The 20,981-nt window shown below is 33.9% G+C and overlaps 2 protein-coding genes across 2 annotated transcripts; both read right to left on the bottom strand.

The window, feature by feature from the left end:
- Positions 1 to 1,060: 1,060 nt before the first annotated feature.
- On the bottom strand, positions 1,061 to 6,252 carry LOC144834649 (organic cation transporter protein-like). The gene is made up of 7 exons (XM_078689538.1): positions 6,025 to 6,252; positions 4,995 to 5,098; positions 3,285 to 3,423; positions 3,042 to 3,130; positions 2,654 to 2,862; positions 1,246 to 1,375; positions 1,061 to 1,124 (listed from the first exon to the last, which is right to left on the bottom strand). Exons 1-7 carry the CDS (start codon positions 6,250 to 6,252, stop codon positions 1,061 to 1,063), a joined length of 963 nt encoding a protein of 320 aa, XP_078545664.1.
- A 4,038-nt stretch (positions 6,253 to 10,290) lies between these two features.
- On the bottom strand, positions 10,291 to 16,264 carry LOC144834656 (organic cation/carnitine transporter 2-like). Its single transcript, XM_078689549.1, has 6 exons — positions 16,037 to 16,264; positions 15,001 to 15,104; positions 14,461 to 14,615; positions 13,813 to 13,981; positions 12,773 to 12,911; positions 10,291 to 10,446 (listed from the first exon to the last, which is right to left on the bottom strand). Exons 1-6 carry the CDS (start codon positions 16,262 to 16,264, stop codon positions 10,291 to 10,293), a joined length of 951 nt encoding a protein of 316 aa, XP_078545675.1.
- Between the last annotated feature and the right edge of the window lie 4,717 nt (positions 16,265 to 20,981).

Below are 20,981 nucleotides of genomic sequence, written 5' to 3' on the forward strand. Positions count from 1 at the left end.
TGTAAAACAATAAAATGAATGAATGAAAAAATGATAGCATAAGAGAGGAGCTTGGTGTATCAAATGATTGGTTGCTGCAGTGTGTTAAAAAGCAGAAATTGTGCTATTTTGGTTACATTAAGCGGATGTACGATGGAATGGAGAAGACAGTGTTGAAGGCTTATATTCCAGGGAAGAGAAGAAGAGGAAGACCAAGATGCAAATGGAAAGACTATAACAGATGTGTTTGAATCTATGGAGCAAGCAAGTAGGACAGAAGACAGGAGATGGTTTCAGAGCAGTGTTAGAGAAGCTTTGCTCTTGAGGATGAAGTCTTTCACATGATTGTTGTCCGTAGTTAAAAAAAGGCCTAACGCAAGACCTTTCGATAATTTAGAGCTCACTTGTAATCAAGCTATATAAATATTAAATGAAATTATAAATATATGAAAAAAAAACAATGCTGATACTTCTGATTTTCGTGATCGTTACACCACACACAGTGCCCAGCATACGCTAACCTCACTGTTCATTCTGTAGAATAGATATCATGTTCGAAAAGGATGACACAATTTAGTTTGTCGTTAAAGTTAGACTGAAAGATGAACAAACTTTCGTTTCGGAAAAGTATTTATTATTATTATATTTTTCTGGCGAGTCGAAGATTTAAAGAAAGTCTAAAAATGTGAAATTGTAAGTAATTCATTGTATACATTCTACTTTATTTCTCCGTTTATGTTATTTAAATTAATTTTTTAAATACTATTTCTAAAATTAAAAATAAAATTTAAATGTCATTAGTAACATTATTATATTAAAACAAAAATTATATTATACAACATAAATGTAAACCTGGTACGGTTATTTCTTAATTAGCTACAACATGTTATTACAACGTGTTAATGTTTTTTATTATTCCCTTCTATACATAACATGTTTAGACCACATTGCTTAGTTTCACGGCGATTTAAATATCTAGATACAACCCAAACCCAAACGAATTTAACTAAACCTAGCATGAGAACCAAAACAAACCGATTTAATCACTATTCCAATAACAAATTTCTAATTTAGTTTATTCTTAAGTATTGGCTGCTTGCATCTGAAGACTTTCAAAATCTTTATTCCCTCTTATGTTGTTTTTCCTGAAACAAGAAAACGGCATGTCATCGGTAATAGACTAAAAGATGCGGAGAAATATGTTTAAACGTAAAAGTAAAGAACCTAGCGTCGCTAGTGGGAACCACGCTTAAGTACTGTTCTTACCTCGTAATCATTTCAGCTTCTTCTATAGTCTGCGGAAGTGGCACATTTAGAGTTTCAGGCAGAAGTAGTGCCACCAGTCCAGAAGTCACTGACGTAAAACTGAACGCCACCAGTGGCAGAGGTGCCCATACTTTTTCGAGAAAAAAAATCTGAGGGGCAATCATCCCAGCCACTCGTGAAAAGAGGGAGCATATTCCTAAACCGGTGGTCCTGTAAACACGTATACAATTACGTTTCAGTCAATATGTGACATGTATTGACACAAGTTACAATGGCAGCAAAAGAAGCGGGTGCTTGTTATTTTGTATTTTACAGACCATTTACACAGACCAGACAACATTCAGGAACATATTAATATTATTTTACGAACTTATCATATAGTATTACTGTAAAGTAAATGTATTTAACTTGCCTAATGTTCGTTGGAAAAAGTTCAACAGTATATATATAAACAATTCCAAATGCAGATGTAATAAAAAACTTGCCAATCATTGCTAAAGATGTTCTGATAGCCACCAGTGTTACCGCTGAAAATGTACAAACATAATTATTATTACTCTAAAATGGCCTCATAAAAGCAACACGTTGCTCATTAATAATTGAAAATTCGAATCGACCCGATTGAAAAATACATTGTTAAAAATAATTAGTTTAGTAATAATTGTAGCATATCAAAACAGAAGGTCGAATTCTTATTGTCAGTATATAGTACCGTATGCTGGATTATAATCCAACACACTAATTTATTTGGAATTCATTGTTGATTCAATTCAGTATAATTGAACCCCACCCCAAACTTTCGTACCCAGGCAATCATGGACTAGTACAAAGTACACAGTACCATAAGACGCAACCACCAACCACCATATTTGGGAAGGTTGTGACTGTCCATTTGAGGTTCACACGACATGAGATTTTCAAATGTACAGCTTCCATTAAAGATGTATTGTCCTCCAAAAACATGAAAAATAATAAATAATAAAATCAGACTTTAAATAGTTCATTTTGCAGTTTTAATAAAGTTATTCACTTCTGTAAAAAAAAAATCAAAATAAAAAATTATTTCACTTATAAAGAGACAAAAAAACCGTTTAATTTTAACCAAAAACCATTACCTGACAGACAATTTAAGAATTTTTTGCTTTAAATAACATTTTTTCAGGTACAGTAAATCTGTTTTGCTCAAAGTGAATAACATTACAATAAAATGGCATATTCAACAAAAAATGTGAAACAATTTTTTTTTTTAGGGGGACAATATATCTTTAAGCACAACGTTCTACAAACAATGGCAAACTGAGTTTCCAAACAAAAGTTTTTTTACATCAAACGCGCTCTGGTGTTACTTGACAGACTTGAAAAGTTTCAATAGAACATGCGCATCGATGTGGACCGAATCTAGACTTACGAATCCATATATTGATGAAACAAGCAACACCACCAGCAACAAGGGTACCTGCTAGTGAACATCGTCTGCCCAGCTTCTGAATAAAGAACCAAGTGAACAGGTAGGCCAACAACTCGGTAACACCACCCAAGAAAGTTCCAATGTATACGTCGACGTTTAGACCCTCAACACCATACGTCAAACCATAGTAGGCAAGGTTAACGGCAAACCTATTTTAAACATTAGTTTAAGCAAAATTTAGTTTTAGTTGAATCTATCAAAAACATATATCTGATGTGGCTGTAATGACATTACACTTTTACCTTTTTAACTTTTTCGGTCACAGAGTTTTAGAGCGGAATACATGAAAATAGTTTTAATACACAAATAAACAAGAAATGTGTCGTACCAACTGTATGTGATGTAAACAGTTTTTCTTCTCATCTGTGGATATCGAAGTATAATCAACGGACTAGTCTTGGTACTTTCACTTGAATCCTATAATAAAAATCCATGCGTTTTACGTAACATTTTGTTTTATGTTACGCTCATAATCTTTGGTTCTTGTTCATTCCGTGTTTACGGTATGAACGCGTCTTAGACTCTGCTAATAAGATGACATTTTGTCAGCGAAATAAATATGTCAACTTACACATCCAACTTCTAAATTGTCCAATATGTCATCCGGTAAATCTCCAACTTTATTTCTTTTTGCAATTTTTTGAATAACAAGTTTTGCTTCTTCAGTTCTCCCTTTGGCAAGAAGCCACCGAGGTGACTCTGGAATAAAACTGTAAAAATGATCAAATTAGGTTATAAATGAATTACTATATTACCTGCCATTATATTATCAGCCATACAAATATTATAATACCAACTTTGTTTGACCATTTTTTAATATTTATACGAAATTGTTACCATAAGTGAATTAATTAACAGAGCTAATAATCACATGTTGCTCCCTAAACAAAATCTTAAGTTTTTCGGATTTGAGTTGTTTTTTGTTTTTTTCATAAGAAAAAAACCATTTTACACGATTTTAACATTATGACCCTACTGTACTATAGAAAAGGCTACAGCTTCAACAGCTAATTATATTTCCTGTTTACATTCATTTTAAGCTTTCCGTTTTTAATTTATAAAATACAATTATAATATATTGGTTCTTACAAGTAAAGCAACAGCAGAGGGGAAAGGGAAATGCTGAAAGTCATGAGAAGCTTGTCCCGTGATCTAATGAAATAAGCAATCGGAGCTAACATCATTATGCCAAAGCACCAATAGATAGTCACAATGGTAGACATCATGGCTCGTCTAGATGGAGCAACTAATTCCGTAACTGAAAATAATAACAGAGAAAAAAACAATATTTAAATATAAATTGTCTGTATGGTATTACATTATCGGGACAGTTTACGAAATATATTGGAAATGTTCATTGTATGCCCGTGACGAAAATTATATTATGTTTGAAACTTTAACATTTAACATTAAAATATGATTATATTATTTACCAATTTAGCTTGAAAGGTCGCGACATTTACAGCGTGTTGTTTTACCAGGCATGATACTGGAGCAGGGAGACAAACCTAGGCCCCATGCATATTGCCCTTGCATGCACATAATGCATTAACATGATGTCAATCGAAAGCTCCTTCATTATGTCGTTCTATTTTTTTTTCTGTCTCAAGTCTCAATTTTGCGTGAATGTTTAGTACACTGTGCAGTATTATACCTATTATCAGCTCTGAATATACCATTTTAATTGTATTTGTTAAGTTGGTCAATGGTTTAAAATATGAATTTTAATGATCTTTAATAAAATATTATCCTACCGTAAGTGAAGACTGAAAAATATATCCCAATATTACATATTCCGGTCAGGAAGCGGAAACTCGCATACATCACATATGATTTCGACAGACTGCATAACATCGAGAATGATAAAGACAATGCAAAGCCTAAAAACACTCCTTTTCTTCTTCCTAGACTAACAATTGAAATTTATAAAATGTAAGTAGTGTAACAAAATGCAGCAGTCGAAGAGTACGGTACTTATAAGTTTGAACTACACTCAAACATGGATTAAGGAATAGACTCAAAATCGCATATAATTAGAAGACTCGCTGAAAATCGCGAAAACCATTATTTAAACAAGAGCAATCCGAGAGTTGCAACATCCACCAGGAGTAACAGGTATCAAGAATCGTGATAAACATTCTTCTTGTATAGTTACGGCCTAATATTAGTAAAATAATAAAAAGTGGTCTAGAATTGTTATCCTGGTCCGGATTGCTTCCAAAATTGAATGGCATGATACTATTATGAAGGTACCGAATTCTTTCATTTATTTAAAACTTACAAATCACAAAGAAGTCCGAATAGAATAGAACCAACAAAGAAGCCTGCTAGGTACAAGGATGACGCCAACGACACCAAATAACTTTCTTCACACACCAGGTCAAACTACCAAAATATAATGCATATTATATAAATATTTATTGTTGACACTAATTGTTAGGATGTATTGGAACAATTCCTGAAATATAGGTAACAATGATTTTAGAATGATTGAAAATGTTCATCTGGTTTGAAGATACGATATTTAAAAAAACTATTTTGACAAACCAAAATTAGTTACTGACCTGACTGACAGTTTCAGTGCTCCTTTCACGAACTGTCAGTCAGGTCAGTAACTAATTTTGGTTTGTCAAAATAGATTTTTAAAATAACGGTTTTAGATGTTGTATATTATAACATAATGTGTGCTGAAAAGGCCGGAAAGTATAGAGGCCTACTGTTGTGCTCGTTCATATATCAAGGAAGAGTTAATTACACTCTTCCCTGCTCATACAATGATATCATTTTGAAAGATTGAAACCTAGCCTAGCCTCTAACTAAATCAGTTTTAATAGATGTTTATCTAAGGTTTTTTTACAAAGTATTCACCACGAGCTAAACTTTAATGTTCATATACACAATGACAGTTTTGAATATGAGGTACTCCAACGCAACCGTTTCTAAAATCTAAAACTAATCTCTATTTCTACACAATAGAGCATGCATTATGGGAGACACAGTGACTTCAACCAGTCTTTATGCCAATAGTTTATATTGTAATAACTTATCAGTTTGTATATTAATACATACGCCATATGGGCTAGTATGTTATTTCTATAGTTTCGACCAGCATAATGATAAAACAATAACATACAAGCCAACTTAGTGTGTGCAAAAAAACAATGTTGACATTCATTTATATCTACAACATTCAACAACAATATTCAACATTATATCTATTTAATGTATTTATGGTGTTATTTATCTATCCATAATCCTCCTTTCTTGAGTTTTGTCCTACCTCTTGACGAACACAAAATAAACAATCTTACCTCAGACACAATAGTGGAATCATACCGTGATCGATCGTAAGCCCATCCATGTTCACAATCAATCAGTTCAGTCGTATCATTTGCATACATTTTACATTGTGCTTCATTGATTAATAGTGTCCCCTCATCATCTGGTGGAAGACTCATGCTATCGTTTGTATTCCAGCAATCACCGAGATAAAGTTCGCTACAATTAGCTTCATATGGAGACTTGCAATGGTGATCCATAGTCCCACTGATAAACACGGTTGATAGTAAACGAATTCAAAAATATAAGACAGCATATTGACAATGTCACCAGTTTGTGATAGAGACCATATTCACCAATGTATTTAAAGACGTTATCAAACTTCATAGTGTTATTAGATTGGTACTTATTCAACAACCAATCCTGACGCTACTGATCTCTGGATAGGATTTGTTCTATTGTGTGTAGGCTACAGTTGTTACAAATGTTAGTTATTAACATAACACAAGACTATATAGAATACCATTAAATGTATCACCGCGCAATTCCTCGTTCAAGTTTAACTGTTTTGAAAACAGCTCCTGCGAGTCTCATGGGCTCAACACCGCACATTAGTATTGTATGCACCATGGTGAACGGACGTGCCTAAACGTGCACGGATACCAAGATTATCAATCTGCTTCAAGAAAAGCTTAATGTCAGCGTTGGAATTGCCGACATAGATAGAACTCATAGACTAGGACAAAGTAAGGGCTCAGACGCTAAACAAACCTAGACGTGTTATCATTAAATTCTCAAACTACAACAAAAGAAGAGAAGTATTTAATGCAAAAAACAATTTGGTGGATACTTCATACATGAGCATCTGACCCTGAAACACTCGGAGTAGTATTACGAGCCATAAAAACCAAATATGCGAAGTACATTAAATCATGTATTTCCATGATTAAATCTACATGGACACTTGGCGGCAAGATTTTATTCTTACCAACGGCATAAAAAAACTTACCATCAGTAATCAACTAGATCAATCTCGGAACCTAAACGATTTAAAAGCTTGAACTAGAAATTAATAACAATGACATTCTATAACTAACAGTGTGAGCTGGTTGACCTTTAAATAAGGCTATACAATTTATTTTGTTTTTACAAGTCTTTTTTTATGTTTCACCTTTTTTTTTGTTATGCCTTACAGAAATGTACTTGATTATTTAGACCCAAACATGGATATGCAAGTAATCATGTCAAGTTGTTCCTACATTATAAATTATATGTTCTTTATATGACAAACCCATAGATAAGCAAAATATAGCTAATGTGAGTGTGATGTTTGTAATAATTCTGTGCATGCTCACTGTCTTCCCGGATATACTGACTGGATTTGCATATCATGTATCAACTGTTTATTTCCTTTCAATAAACTCTCAGATGATGATTTTCGATGTACAAAACCCCAATATCTCCCCTTTATATCTTGATATTACTCGGCTTAACTCAACAAATACTAGCCTAATAGATTCTGTTCTGTTGGTGTTTTAAGTAAATTAAAATATATTCTTCCATACAATATTATAACACTCTATTTTACCATACTTATCCTACTGTAATATTGCTTGGGCTTCAATTTCTAACAACATTTTGCAGACTAATCCTAGGAATAGTCCATTGAACATCAAAAATTCACTGTCTCTTTAAGCTTCAAAAGAAGGCTCTAAGGATTTGCACGGGAGAATCCCCAAGATCCCATACAAAGCAATTATTCCATCAGCTAAACACTTTAAACATATTCAATATTAACAAACTGCAAACGCTTGTATTTATGTTTCGTGTTATTAATAACCAACTCTCTTCTCATTTTAAAGGAAATTTAAAGTAATAAATTATAGTTTAGGCCTATACACAACACAAGTACTTTCTTTTAACTAAGGATGTGGTATATAAATGGGGTAGATTTCAGAGTAATAGAAGTGTTAGGATGAATGGTATATTGTTTCTAAAGGTAATTAAAGCGTGAATGTTAGTCAAGGGAGACACTTTATCAAAGTTCCAACCACAGTAATTTACAATGTATTTCTATAGACCAACGGGTATATCTAATAGTGGAACCACAAAAATGTAGGATAGGCTAATTTCTAATTGGCAACCAATGGGAATTCAGAGTGTTTTTAGTTCTTTACTAAGAGCACACTTCGATGTTAAATTAGCCGTTCGATAGTTGTACAAACTTTTCAATCTTCCCACCCAACCATCCCCCGGCATCATCCAACACCTAGCTCAACACAGGAGCTACTCATATGTTACTCATGTTATTCGCTCATTTGGCTGGTATAATTCCACAATTTACCTAACGGATGTCACATCCTTACCGATATACTTAATAACAACCATTTGATTTACTGGCTCCTGTGACAACACACTGAACCTTTAATACAGCGATGTCATATGAGTGGTAGCCCCCAAGAGGCCAAAATGTAGTTTATTATTAAGCTTTGGTAGTATTTAGCATTGCTTGTACAGTATCAGTAGAATTAAATAATATTTATTGTTAAATATGTATACTCTGAATAAACTGTGTAAACTCATTGTTTACAATGGTTAGAGTCAGGTTCATTCTTATAACACCAGGTCATCTACCCGGAAACATTTTATTTATGAAAAGTACACTACAGCTCTCAGGAAAAATTCTTTCATTTTAACGGACCATTTTTATGGAATAATTTAACTTTAAACATTAAATTATCACCGACCTTACTTTCAATACAAAATAATAATCCATCAATATTCTTTAGATAGTTAATAATTTGCTCCTATGGAATTTATATCCTACTTTTCCTTCTATTGATATTCAACCAAATCTTTGTTGTTCTTTTTTTTTAGAAAGCAATTGTACGTTCATGTACAATGTGATGTATTTTGGAATACTCAGCCTTAAAGCCCTGTTTGGCTTATTAGATTTTCCACACATAAACAAATAATTAGCCAGATTTTTTATTTTTCTTTGTCAATAAAATGAATGAATGAAAAAATGATAGCATAAGAGAGGAGCTTGGTGTATCAAATGATTGGTTGCTGCAGTGTGTTAAAAAGCAGAAATTGTGCTATTTTGGTTACATTAAACGGATGTACGATGGAATGGAGAAGACAGTGTTGAAGGTTTATATTCCAGGGAAGAGAAGAAGAGGAAGACCAAGATGCAAATGGAAAGACGACAGGAGATGATTTCAGAGTAGTGTTAGAGAAGCTTTCTTTTTTCGCGTGTGAAAATCTCCTCTTGAGGATGAAGTCTTTCACATGATTGTTGTCCGTAGTTAAAAAAAGGCCTAATGCAAAACCTTTCGATAATTTAGAGCTCACTTGTAATCAAGCTATATAAATATTAAATGAAATTATAAATATATGAAAAAAAAACAATGCTGATACTTCTGATTTTCGTGATCGTTACACCACACACAGTGCCCAGCAGACGCTAACCCCACTGTTCATTCTGTAGAATAGATATCATGTTCGAAAAGGATGACACAATTTAGTTTGTCGTTAAAGTTAGACTGAAAGATGAACAAACTTTCGTTTCGGAAAAGACTTCGAGATGTAAATTTGAAGTATTTATTATTATTATATTTTTCTGGCGAGTCGAAGATTTAAAGAAAGTCTAAAAATGTGAAATTGTAAGTAATTCATTGTATAGATTCTACTTTATTTCTCCGTTTATGTTATTTAAATTATTTTTTTAAATACTATTTCTAAAATTAAAAATAAAATTAAAATGTCATTAGTAACATTATTATATTAAAACAAAAATTATATTATATAACATAAATGTAAACCTGGTAGGGTTATTTCTTAATTAGCTACAACATGTTATTACAACGTGTTAATGTTTTTTATTTGACATATTCCCTTCTATACATAACATGTTTAGACCACATTGCTTAGTTTCACGGCGATTTAAATATCTAGATACAACCCAAACCCAAACGAATTTAACTAAACCTGGCATGAGAACCAAAACAAACCGATTTAATCACTATTCCAATAACAAATTTCTAATTTAGTTTATTCTTAAGTATTGGCTGCTTGCATCTGAAGACTTTCAAAATCTTTATTCCCTCTTATGTTGTTTTTCCTGAAACAAGAAAACGGCGTGTCATCGGTAATAGACTAAAAGATGCGGAGAAATATGTTTAAACGTAAAAGTAAAGAACCTAGCGTCGCTAGTGGGAACCACGCTTAAGTACTGTTCTTACCTCGTAATCATTTCAGCTTCTTCTATAGTCTGCGGAAGTGGCACATTTAGAGTTTCAGGCAGAAGTAGTGCCACCAGTCCAGAAGTCACTGACGTCAAACTGAACGCCACCAGTGGCAGAGGTGCCCATACTTTTTCGAGAAAAAGAATCTGAGGGGCAAGCATCCCAGCCACTCGTGAAAAGAGGGAGCATATTCCTAAACCGGTGGTCCTGTAAACACGTATACAATTACGTTTCAGTCAATATGTGACATGTATTGACACAAGTTACAATGGCAGCAAAAGAAGCGGGTGCTTGTTATTTTGTATTTTACAGACCATTTACACAGACCAGACAACATTCAGGAACATATTAATATTATTTTACGAACTTATCATATAGTATTACTGTAAAGTAAATGTATTTAACTTGCCTAATGTTCGTTGGAAAAAGTTCAACAGTATATATATAAACAATTCCAAATGCAGATGTAATAAAAAACTTGCCAATCATTGCTAAAGATGTTCTGAAAGCCACCAGTGTTACCGCTGAAAATGTACAAACATAATTATTATTACTCTAAAATGGCCTCATAAAAGCAACACGTTGCTCATTAATAATTGAAAATTCGAATCGACCCGATTGAAAAATACATTGTTAAAAATAATTAGTTTAGTAATAATTGTAGCATATCAAAACAGAAGGTCGAATTCTGATTTGTCAGTATATAGTACCGTATGCTCGATTATAATCCAACACACTAATTTATTTGGAATTCATTGTTGATTCAATTCAGTATAATTGAACCCCACCCCAAACTTTCGTACCCAGGCAATCATGGACTAGTACAAAGTACACAGTACCATAAGACGCAACCACCAACCACCATATTTGGGAAGGTTGTGACTGTCCATTTGAGGTTCACACGACATGAGATTTTCAAATGTACAGCTTCCATTAAAGATGTATTGTCCTCCAAAAACATGAAAAATAATAAATAATAAAATCAGACTTTAAATAGTTCATTTTGCAGTTTTAATAAAGTTATTCACTTCTGTAAAAAAAAAATCAAAATAAAAAATTATTTCACTTATAAAGAGAAAAAAAAAACGTTTAATTTTAACCAAAAACCATTACCTGACAGACAATTTAAGAATGTTTTGCTTTAAATCACATTTTTTCAGGTAAATATGTTTTGCTCAAAGTGAATAACTATTACACTAAAATGGCATATTCAACAAAAAATGTGAAAACAATTTTTTTTTAGGGGGACAATATATCTTTAAGCACAACGTTCTACAAACAATGGCAAACTGAGTTTCCAAACAAAAGTTTGAATTTTTTTTTTACATCGAGCGCGCTCTGGTGTTACGTGACAGACTTGAAAAGTTTCAATAGAGAATGCGCATCGATGTGGACCGAATCTAGACTTACGAATCCATATATTGATGAAACAAGCAACACCACCAGCAACAAGGGTACCTGCTAGTGAACATCGTCTGCCCAGCTTCTGAATAAAGAACCAAGTGAACAGGTAGGCCAACAACTCGGTAACACCACCCAAGAAAGTTCCAATGTATACGTCGACGTTTAGACCCTCAACACCATACGTCAAACCATAGTAGGCAAGGTTAACGGCAAACCTATTTTAAACATTCGTTTAAGCAAAATTTAGTTTTAGTTGGAATTTATCAAAAACATATCTTTGATATGGCTGTAATGACATGGCATTATACTTTTTACCTTTTTTACTTTTTCGGTCACAGAGTTTTAGAGCGGAATAAATGAAAATAGTTTTATTACACAAATAAACAAGAAATGTGTCGTACCAACTGTATGTGATGTAAACAGTTTTCCTTCTCGTCTGTGGATATCGAAGTATAATCAACGGACTAGTCTTGGTACTTTCACTTGGATCCTATAATAAATATTCATGCGTTTTACGTCACATTTTGTTTTATTAACTTTCTTTTATTCAATTAAAGATGTATTGTCCCCCAAAACATGAAAAATAAAATCAGACTTAGAATAGATTATTTTGTAGTTTTAATTACGTTAGAAAAGTTTTCGTAAAAAAAAAACCGGAGAAAATTAATGTTTTCACTCATAAAATGACAAAATAAATGGCTAAATTCAACCAAAAACCCATTGGCTGGCAGCCAATTTGATTAATGTTTGCTTTAAATTACAGTTTTTTAGGTAAATACATTTTTTTGATCACATTTTTTGGTTTAAGTGGATAACTCTTAGGTATTAATGTCACCTAATAGTTATCCACTTACACCAAAAATGGCATATTCAACAACAAAATGTTAAGAATTATTTTTCAGGGGGAGGGGGGAGGGGCAATACATCTTTAAAAACCTATAAAATCAACCAAAACGAGGAACCAGTCAGACATATCAATTTTGCACGGTTGTGAGATCAGGCGTCGACCCTTTCCCTAAAACTGTTATGAATAAATACAAAATATTTTCTCTTTTTCTATTGACAATAATGTCACTTAACTATTACTATACGATGACATTTTGTCAGCGAAATAAATATTTCAACTTACACATCCAACTTCTAAATTGTCCAATATGTCATCCGGTAAATCTCCAACTTTATTTCTTTTTGCAATTTTTTGAATAACAAGTTTTGCTTCTTCAGTTCTCCCTTTGGCAAGAAGCCAGCGAGGTGACTCTGGAATAAAACTGTAAAAAATGATCAAATTAAGTTAGAAATGAATTACTAGATTACCAGCCACCGAATTACATAAAATATTATAATACCAACTTTGCTTGACCATAATTATTTTTTAAATATTTATAGAAAATTGTTACCATATGCGAATTAATTCACAGAGCTAATATTCACATAATGCTCCCGAAACAAAGTCTTAAGTTTTTCGGAGTGGAGTTCTTTTTTTGATTGTCATAAGAAAACAAGGCCATATACATGGCTGCAGTCGCGTGCTCAAATTTGAGTTAGTGTTTACCGACCGACCAACCATCCGACCGACATAGTGAGCTGTAGAGCAGAGTAAAATACTATAGTGGATGCTGAAATTTGCTTTAAAGGAGAAGGTGTTAGATGAAAAAGGAACTCTTATAGATTATCGGAAGAGGTGGCAATAGGAGAAACCCAAGGGCTGGAAAGAGAAAGCCCTACATGGAGATTCCTATCGATATTATAAATTTTATTTAATTGTGATTCATGCTTGTGAAGATATGATTACAAACGTGATTTCGTTAAATCGTGCGTAGATCGCGTAATTTTTTATTGCGCACCGTGAACAAATAACCACACCGATTCCTGGCCATAAGGAATATACTGTAAAAAATTGACTTAGCTAGATGAAACTGATATCAAGGCAAGGCCATATACAAGTTAGTGTTTACCGACCGACCGACCAACCGACCGACTTAGTGAGCTGTAGAGTCGAGTTGCACGCGACTAAAAAATTGACACTTTACACGATTTGAACACTATGATCCACTTTTACAATAGCTAATTATATTTCCTGTGTACATTCATTTAAGGAACATGTAATATAGCAATTCACAAATTACTCTTTATATGCTTTCCGTTTTTAATTTATAAAAGTACACTTACAAGTAAAGCAACAGCAGAGGGGAAAGGCAAATGCTGAAAGTCATGAGAAGCTTGTCCCATGATCTAATGAAATAAGCAATCGGAGCTAACATCATTATGCCAAAGCACCAATAGATAGTCACAATGGTAGACATCATGGCTCGTCTAGATGGAGCAACTAATTCCGTAACTGAAAATAATAACAGAGAAAAAAACAATATTTAAATTCAAATTGTCTGTATGGTATTGAATTATCGGGACAGTCTACGAAATATATTGGAAATGTTCATTGTATGCCCGTGACGAACAGTTATCTCATCAAAATATTATTATTCAGCTTTAAAGGTCGGGACATTTACCGGGTGTTGTTTTTATCAGGCATGGTACTGTACCGTTTTTCGTCCCTTGTCCCTGCATGCACACAATGCATTAACTATGACGTGAATCGAACGCTCCTTAATTATGTCGTCTCAATATTGCGGAGATTTTACGTGAATGTTGGTAGACGGTGCAGTATTACCTATCTTCAGATCTGAATATACCATTTTTGTATATATATACCACAATTGTAATTGTTAAGGTGGTCATAGTTTTTGTAATATGTAAAAGTGTTGTTTTTTTTCGCAACGGGTTAAATTATGAATTTTAATGATAAAATATTATTCCTACCGTATGTGAAGACTGAAACATATATCCCAATATCAGATATTCCGGTCAGGAAGCGGAAACCCACATACATCACATATGATTTCGACAGACTGCATAACATCGTGAATGATAAAGCCAATGCAAAGCCTAAAAACACTCCTTTTCTTCTTCCTAGACTAACAATTGAAATGTATACAATGTGAGTAGTGTAACGAAATGAATGAATATGAAAGATTACGGTACTAAGTTTGAACTACAATCAAACATGGATTAAGGAATAGATCTATAGAATATATTCCTTAATCCATGACTCAAACGCGCATATAATTAGGAAACTCGATGAAAATCGCGAAAACCAGTATTACAAGGGTTGCAACATCCACCAGGAGTAACAGGTATCAAGAATCGTGATAAACATTCTTCTTGTATAGTTACGGCCTAAGATTATTCAAATAATAAAAAGTGGTCTAGAATTGTTATCCTGGTCCAGATTGCTTCCAAAATTAAATGGCATGATACTATTATGAAGGTACCGAATTCTTTCATTTATTTAAAACTTACAAATCACAAAGAAGTCCGAATAGAATAGAACCAACAAAGAAGCCTGCTATGTACAACGATGACGCCAACGACACCAAATAACTGTCTTCACACACCAGGTCAAACTACCAAAATATAATGCATATTATATAAATATTTATTGTTGACACTAATAAGGCATTGTTAGGATGTATTGGAACAATTCCTGAAATATAGGTAACAATGATTTTAGAATGATTGAAAATGTTCATCTGGTTTGAAGATACGATATTTAAAAAAACTATTTTGACAAACCAAAATTAGTTACTGACCTGACTGACAGTTTCAGTGCTCTTTTCACGAACTGTCAGTCAGGTCAGTAACTAATTTTGGTTTGTCAAAATAGATTTTTAAAATAATGGTTTTAGATTTTGTATATTATAACATAATGTGTGCTGAAAAGGCCGGTAAGTATAGAGGCCTACTGTTGTGCTCGTTCATATACCAAGGAAGAGTTAATTACACTCTTCCCTGCTCATACAATGATATAATTTTGAAAGATTGAAACCTAGCCTAACCTATAACTAAATCAGTTTTAATAGATGTTTATCTAAGGTTTTTTTACAAAGTATTCACCACGAGCTAAACTTTATTGTTCATATACACAATGACAGTTTTGAATATGAGGTACTCCAACGCAACCGTTTCTAAAATCTAAAACTAATCTCTATTTCTACACAATAGAGCATGCATTATGGGAGACACAGTGACTTCAACCAGTCTTTATGCCAATAGTTAATATTGTAATTAATAACTTATCAGTTTGTATATTTAATACATACGCCATATGGGCTAGTATGTTATTTCTATAGTTTGTTTTTGGACCAGCATAAAGATAATACAATAACATACAAGCCAACTTAGTGTGTGCAAAAAAACAATGTTGACATTCATTTACATCTACAATTCAATATTATATCTATTTAATGTATTTATGGTGTTTTTTATCTATAAAACATAATCCTCTTTTCTTGAGTTTTGTCCTACCTCTTGACGAACACAAAATAAACAATCTTACCTCAGACACAATAGTGGAATCATACCGTGATCGATCGTAAGCCCATCCATGTTCACAATCAATCAGTTCAGTCGTATTATTTGCATACATTTTACATTGTGCTTCATTGATTAATAGTGTCCCCTCATCATCTGGTGGAAGACTCATGCTATCGTTTGTATTCCAGCAATCACCGAGATAAAGTTCGCTACAATTAGCTTCATATGGAGGCTTGCAATGGTGATCCATAGTCCCACTGATAAACACGGTTGATATATTAGTAAACGAATTCAAAAATATAAGACAGCATATTGACAATGTCACCAGTTTGTGATAGAGACCATATTCACCAATGTATTTAAAGACGTTATCAAACTTCATAGTGTTATTAGATTGGTACTTATTCAACAACCAATCCTGACGCTACTGATCCCTGGATAGGATTGGTTCTGTTGTGTGTAGGCTACAGTTGTTACAAATGTTAGTTATTAACACTAGAGGGTGAGCTCGCTTCGCTCGCTCCCCCTCTAGGAAGTGTAGACGATGGTTCTCGGAATGATAATGTTCTTCTTTTACGTTTTCTGTCGGTTACCATTATTGAAATGCTTGACATTCGTAAAACTAAACTATTCTGTTTCACAGTGTCTTAGATGATTAATAACATTTTAAGTATAGTCTTTATTATTTGGTAGGGCCCTTATAGGGCGGAGGTGGGGAGGCGGAGTTCATTTGAGGGAGGGGCTTATTCGAAAAAAAAAGGAAATTTTTTAGTTTTAATAATATGGTAACATTTATAATCAAATGAAATCCTCTATCTAATAGATATGAAAAGTGGTAAAAAAGAATAACAAATGCTTGGTAAATTGTAGATAACAGTGCGATGAATTCTACTACAAATAGTATAATTGTGTTATTATAAATGTGGATGGGATGGACGTTTATTAGATAGTTGGGTTGGCGGGGGGGGGGGGGGGGGGTGGGTGGTGATTATTATTCAAAGTGATGTTTTATTGGAGAGGCGTTTATTCAAATAAATATCATCCTAATAAGTATTAATACATTATTTAATTTAAACATCTTTTGAAACTAACTGCCGTGACAGAGTGGGCCATTTCGGCCCAAGAAAGAAGACATTACGGCTTGCAACATGGGAAGACATTTCGGTCCTAACAGGACACAGATAGCCTACAGTTATTCCTGCCAGCTTACTTAATAAAACTCAGCTATCGGGATTTCACTCGATTAATGTCTTATCATCAAATCTCCCTATGTAATTTTATAATACTATTCCCCACAATATATTCCGATTCTTCAATTCAATTCAATTCAATTCAATTCAATTCAAAATTCTTTAATCATCCCACACGGGGCAATTCAAATAAAAAGGTCTGGATTAAAATGATCTTACAAAATATACAAAAAATCACAATACACAGTACAAAATAGAAAAAAAAAAAAGAGTCAAGGTTCAAGAAGAGTCGAATAGCCACTGGCAAAAACGAATTCCTTTTCCGGTTTGTTCTACATGCCGGGCATCGAAAGCGACGCCCATGAGGCATGAGCTCGAAATCACTGAACAAGGCATGGTTAATATTTTTTAGAATAGCTCTACTTTTTTCTAGAGTTTGCATGTCACAGAAAGAAGATAAACTACGAAGTTGACAACCTATTAATTTAGAACTTAAGTTAACAATTCTTTGTAGTGAGTTTTTCTCTTTGACCCTAAGACTAAAAAACCAGCATATAAAGGAAAAAGTTAAAACGTTCTCAATAAAGGAATTATAAAAAACCCTAAGAATTACTTTATCGACATTAAAATGGTTCAGCTTCCTTAACAGATAAAGTCTCTGGTGTCCTTTCTTTACTATTGCCTCTGTGTTTAATTCCCAGCCGAGATTGTCCTCAAATATAGTACCTAGGTATTTAAAGGAATGGACAATATCGACTGGTTCGTCATTTATAATGGATACCCAAGGGTTGCGTCCTTTCTCCTTCCTAAAATCTACAATCATCTCCTTGGTTTTGGTCACATTGAGTTCCAAGTAGGAGTTTCCACAAAATTGGATAAAATCATCTAAAGCGGAACCATGGCCGTCCTGTGAATTTTGAAGGAGAGACAGCAAGACAGTGTCGTCAGCAAATTTAACAAGATGACTATTGTCCTGTTTGCTGCGACAGTCATCCGTGTATATAATATACAGGAGAGGAGAGAGGACGCAACCCTGGGGGGATCCAATACTTGTCATACGTACATTCGAGTGTCTTTGGTTAACTAAGACCCTCTGACATCTGTTCGTAAGAAAACTTATAATCCATAATACAAAATCACGTTGAAAACCAAAATTCGAAATTAATTTGTTTGCTAAAATATAAGGGTGCATGGTATTGAAGGCAGAAGAGAAGTCGGCGAATAACATTCTGGCGTGAGATCGAGGCAGTTCAAGGTGCTTGTACAATGTGTTTAATAAAAAAAGCTTGGCATCCTCAACACCTCTTCCAGACCTGTATGCAAACTGCAGTGGATCGAGTTTAGACTCTACAACAGACGTGATGTAGGTTTTAACTATCTTTTCAAAGATTTTCATAACAAGAGATGTCAGCGCAATAGGGCGCAGATCATTCAGTTGTTTTATGACAGTCTGTTTAGGAATAGGTTTTATAATCGATTCTTTCCAAAGATTAGGAACTACACACTGGTTTATAGAGGTCTGGAAGAGGTACCGAAGGACACCACTGAGCTGATCCGCACACGACTTTAATGTTCTGCCCTCAATACCATCGGGACCAGAACTCTTATTTACATTTATATTCCTGAGTAATGTTCTAACATGATCCTCAGAAATAATAATTTCATCTACATGCGGATCATTATTGCCAACAGTGTCGTCTTTTAAATCGTGTTTTTCAAACCTAGCAAAGAAGTCGTTTAATCTATCTGGCAATGCCTGGTCATCAATACCCTCTACATTTATTTTATTTCTTTGTGTTTTATCAGCTGTGTTTATAGACGCCATATGTTTAATTCCTTGCCAAGCACTACGAATACATCCCCTACTAAACTTATTTTCAATTTTTCTCTTATACATGTCTTTAGCCTTACGGACAGCTACTTTAACTTCTTTATTTATTTGCTTATTATCGTGAGTGGTGCCTTGGTAAAAAATCCGTTTTTTCTTATTTAATATGTCTTTCAACTCTTTCGTAACCCACGGCTTATTATTTGCAAAAACGACAACCTCTTTTTTCGGTATTACTGAATCAACACAATAATTTACATATGATGTTATAACATCCGCCATTTCGTTTAGATTTGATGACGACTCATAAAATACTTGCCAATCAGTGCATTCAAAACACCCTCTTAAACGTTCGATACTGTCCAAAGTCCACAATTTAACAGTCTTGACTATTTTGTCCTTCCTCTGGATAACTGGGACATATTTTGGAATCAGATTCACACAATTGTGGTCCGACGCACCAAGCGGTGGTAATGCCACGGACCTATATGCGCTTGGAACTGTACCGTAGCATAAATCTATTGTTTTATCTTTACGAGTAGGGCAGGTTACATATTGGTGGTATATTCTGAGCGCTTTACCAAGCTTGTGTTGGTTGAAATCGCCTAATATGAGCCTGGGTGCATCAGGTGACAATGTCTCCAACTTGTGCGTATTTTCAGACAAGATTTCAGCTGCTCGTGTAGAATTAGCCTTTGGGTGTATATACACAACTGTAACAAATAACTGTGGAAATTCCCGCGGACAATAGAATGGTCTCAGTGAAATTGTCAACAATTCAATATCAGGTGTACATTGCTTATCGCGAACAATAGTTATGTTGCACCATCGTTTGTTTACAAATAAGCATACACCACCGCCAATGTCTTTTCCGGATTGTTTTGTCCTATCTCCTCGAATTAGGGTGAATCCATCAATTTCGACACTTTCATTAGGGACATTTTCGCTCAACCATGTTTCTGTAAAACATAATAGATTGGCTTCTCTAAAAACCCTATCATATCGAATATTTGTCCAAACCTCATCCATTTTATTTTTTAATGACCGAACGTTTGCCAAAACAATTGTTGGCAAGGGTAAGCGATATTTATTTTTCCTTATCCTCTGTCTTTCTCCTCCTTTCTTACCCCTCTTCCTTCTTTTATGTCTGCTATTATTGTCTTTATGGCGTATATTTAATTTGATCTTTATTAATTTGCAGTATAAATTTTATTTTTTAACTACTGTACCTTTCACACGCGCGGTCCGTTCCTAAAATAAACAAAAAACTAAAATGGCTATGACTAATGGCCAACTTAAGCTCCAGTCCTACTATAGTATCTGTTTTTTTCTTCCGTCTTCCAAAGGGACACTGTATTGATTGATGGAAAGTGCCTGTTCCAGTCACCTTTAGGGTCAAATCTATTATTTTAACTGCTCCCTTGTGTATAAAAGAGAGAAAATAGTTGAACTTATCATAAACCCGGAAATAACTTGACCGCCAAGAATTGAAATTGAGTAGAAAATCTACTGTTGAAATCATAAATGTTGTTAAAAAACTCTTTATAATATCTTGCTAAGATAGAAATATGGAAAAATAGCGTCGAACTGCACATTAATGTTATCAAATCTACGTTTCGCGGTACATCTGAGATAGATAAGGTAGGTATCCAAGGCGGAGATTTGTACCGAAGTTTTTGCATTGTGCTCGCCTATGTCAGAATTAACCATAATTTATATATAGATAACACAAGACTATATAGAATACCATTAAATGCATCACCGCGCAATTCCTCGTTCAAGTTTAACTGTTAAATATTGTACTATTTTTTTGAAAACAAATGCTCCTGCGAGTCCCATGGGCTCAACACCGCACATTAGTATTGTATGCACTATGGTGAATGGATGTGCCTAAACGTAGCTCTCCCGTCTCCATTCAGATTACTACACTCAAGCCGTCCACCTGCCCA

Source organism: Antedon bifida, chromosome 1 (assembly GCF_963402885.1).
Source record: "Antedon bifida chromosome 1, ecAntBifi1.1, whole genome shotgun sequence".
Classification (NCBI taxonomy): Eukaryota; Metazoa; Echinodermata; class Crinoidea; order Comatulida; family Antedonidae; genus Antedon; species Antedon bifida.